At 37.3% G+C, this 1,311-nt stretch overlaps 1 protein-coding gene across 1 annotated transcript in view; it reads right to left on the bottom strand.

The window, feature by feature from the left end:
* The window catches only part of LOC106330970 (methionine aminopeptidase 1D, chloroplastic/mitochondrial-like), a 3,078-nt gene continuing 1,767 nt past the window's right edge, over positions 1 to 1,311 (bottom strand). Inside the window, exons 2-6 of the mRNA XM_013769350.1 lie at positions 1,268 to 1,302; positions 1,090 to 1,177; positions 569 to 659; positions 391 to 488; positions 1 to 343 (exon numbers count right to left, since the gene is read on the bottom strand). Of these exons, the coding sequence (XP_013624804.1) occupies positions 150 to 343; positions 391 to 488; positions 569 to 659; positions 1,090 to 1,177; positions 1,268 to 1,302 (506 nt within the window). The 3' untranslated portion in view covers positions 1 to 149. The remainder of the gene's footprint in view (positions 344 to 390; positions 489 to 568; positions 660 to 1,089; positions 1,178 to 1,267; positions 1,303 to 1,311) is intronic.

The following is a 1,311-nucleotide window of genomic DNA, read 5'->3' as shown; positions in this document are numbered from 1 at the left end:
TTTGTATCTGTTGGTGTGAATACATATAGATTCATTATACTTTGCGAGCGAAAGAACATTTGAATATGAATATGATTTTCATACACACGATTTGGCTTTGTATTCCATTCCAATAAAGATCAATCTGAGACACATTTGGGAATCAAATTTTAACAGTTGGTTAGTATCTCAGCTCCATCTTTAGTTATAAGAATGGTATGCTCGAATTGGGCAGAGAGACTTGCATCTTCTGTGACCACAGTCCAATTATCATCCCACATAACCGGTTTAATGCTTCCTATCGTTAGCATCGGTTCTATGGTGAAGGTTTGATTCAACACCATACGTCCAGCTTCATTGTTCCCTGTAGAGCAGATGCAAGTTCAGAAAGCAAGCGAATGAGCCACAAAAGCAAGTAAAGAACAACAGGATCAGCATGGAAGACACGTCCAATACCATGGCCTACAAACTGTCTAACAACTCCATATTTATGTTTATCTGCATGATCACTTGACAAAGATTTGATCTTTCAATATGTAGTAGATGAATAAAAACATCTTTAATTGCTCAAAGGGAATCAGTCTCTTACTGAATGGTTTTGCCGATTTTCTTGTACTCAACTCCAGGTCCACATATTGATATCGCTTTTTCTAGTGACTCCTTTGTCACTTCTTTGTCACCTACACCACATTCAAAGTTTTAAAAATCTCATCAAACTATTATTATAAATCAGAGTTTTCATAGAACTGAGTGTACCTAGACTAGATTTTTAGCTTTCTCGTCGACATCTCCACAGAAGAAAGTTGCTGAAGTATCACCGTGATAACCCTGTAGAGACCAACATAAGCATCCAAAGTAGAGATTAAACACAAGTAAATGATCAGGTCATACACAAAAGAAGAGAATATATTACGTTCAAATAAACTGTGACATCAATGTTGATTGTATCTCCATCCTGCAAAAAAGAGACAGAACATTATATTTAGGATTTACATAGTTAAAGACCCTCAAAAATGAACCACAGACACACCCCCCAAGAGGTCGTGAATCAGGGATGCCATGGCAAATACATTCATTCACAGAAGTGCAAACACTTTAATTTAGGGAAACCTCCATAGCCAAGAGGCGAAGGATAAGCTCCATTCTCTATAATCATACTGTAAACAGCTTCATCAATCTCATCTGTGCTCACACCTGGCTGTTGAATAGAAACGAAAACAATGTTTTGTAAGAGTATATATAATAACATAAGAAGAAAGTATGAAACTTTGTCCCACCACCACACTACCTTAACCAAAGTGCCAGCGTATTCACGAACTCTAGCTGCAAGCC

Source organism: Brassica oleracea, chromosome C3 (genome assembly GCF_000695525.1).
Source record: "Brassica oleracea var. oleracea cultivar TO1000 chromosome C3, BOL, whole genome shotgun sequence".
NCBI classification, from domain to species: domain Eukaryota; kingdom Viridiplantae; phylum Streptophyta; class Magnoliopsida; order Brassicales; family Brassicaceae; genus Brassica; species Brassica oleracea.
Note: the sequence above shows the minus strand (reverse complement) of the source record. Positions and strands in the feature narration are given on the sequence as shown.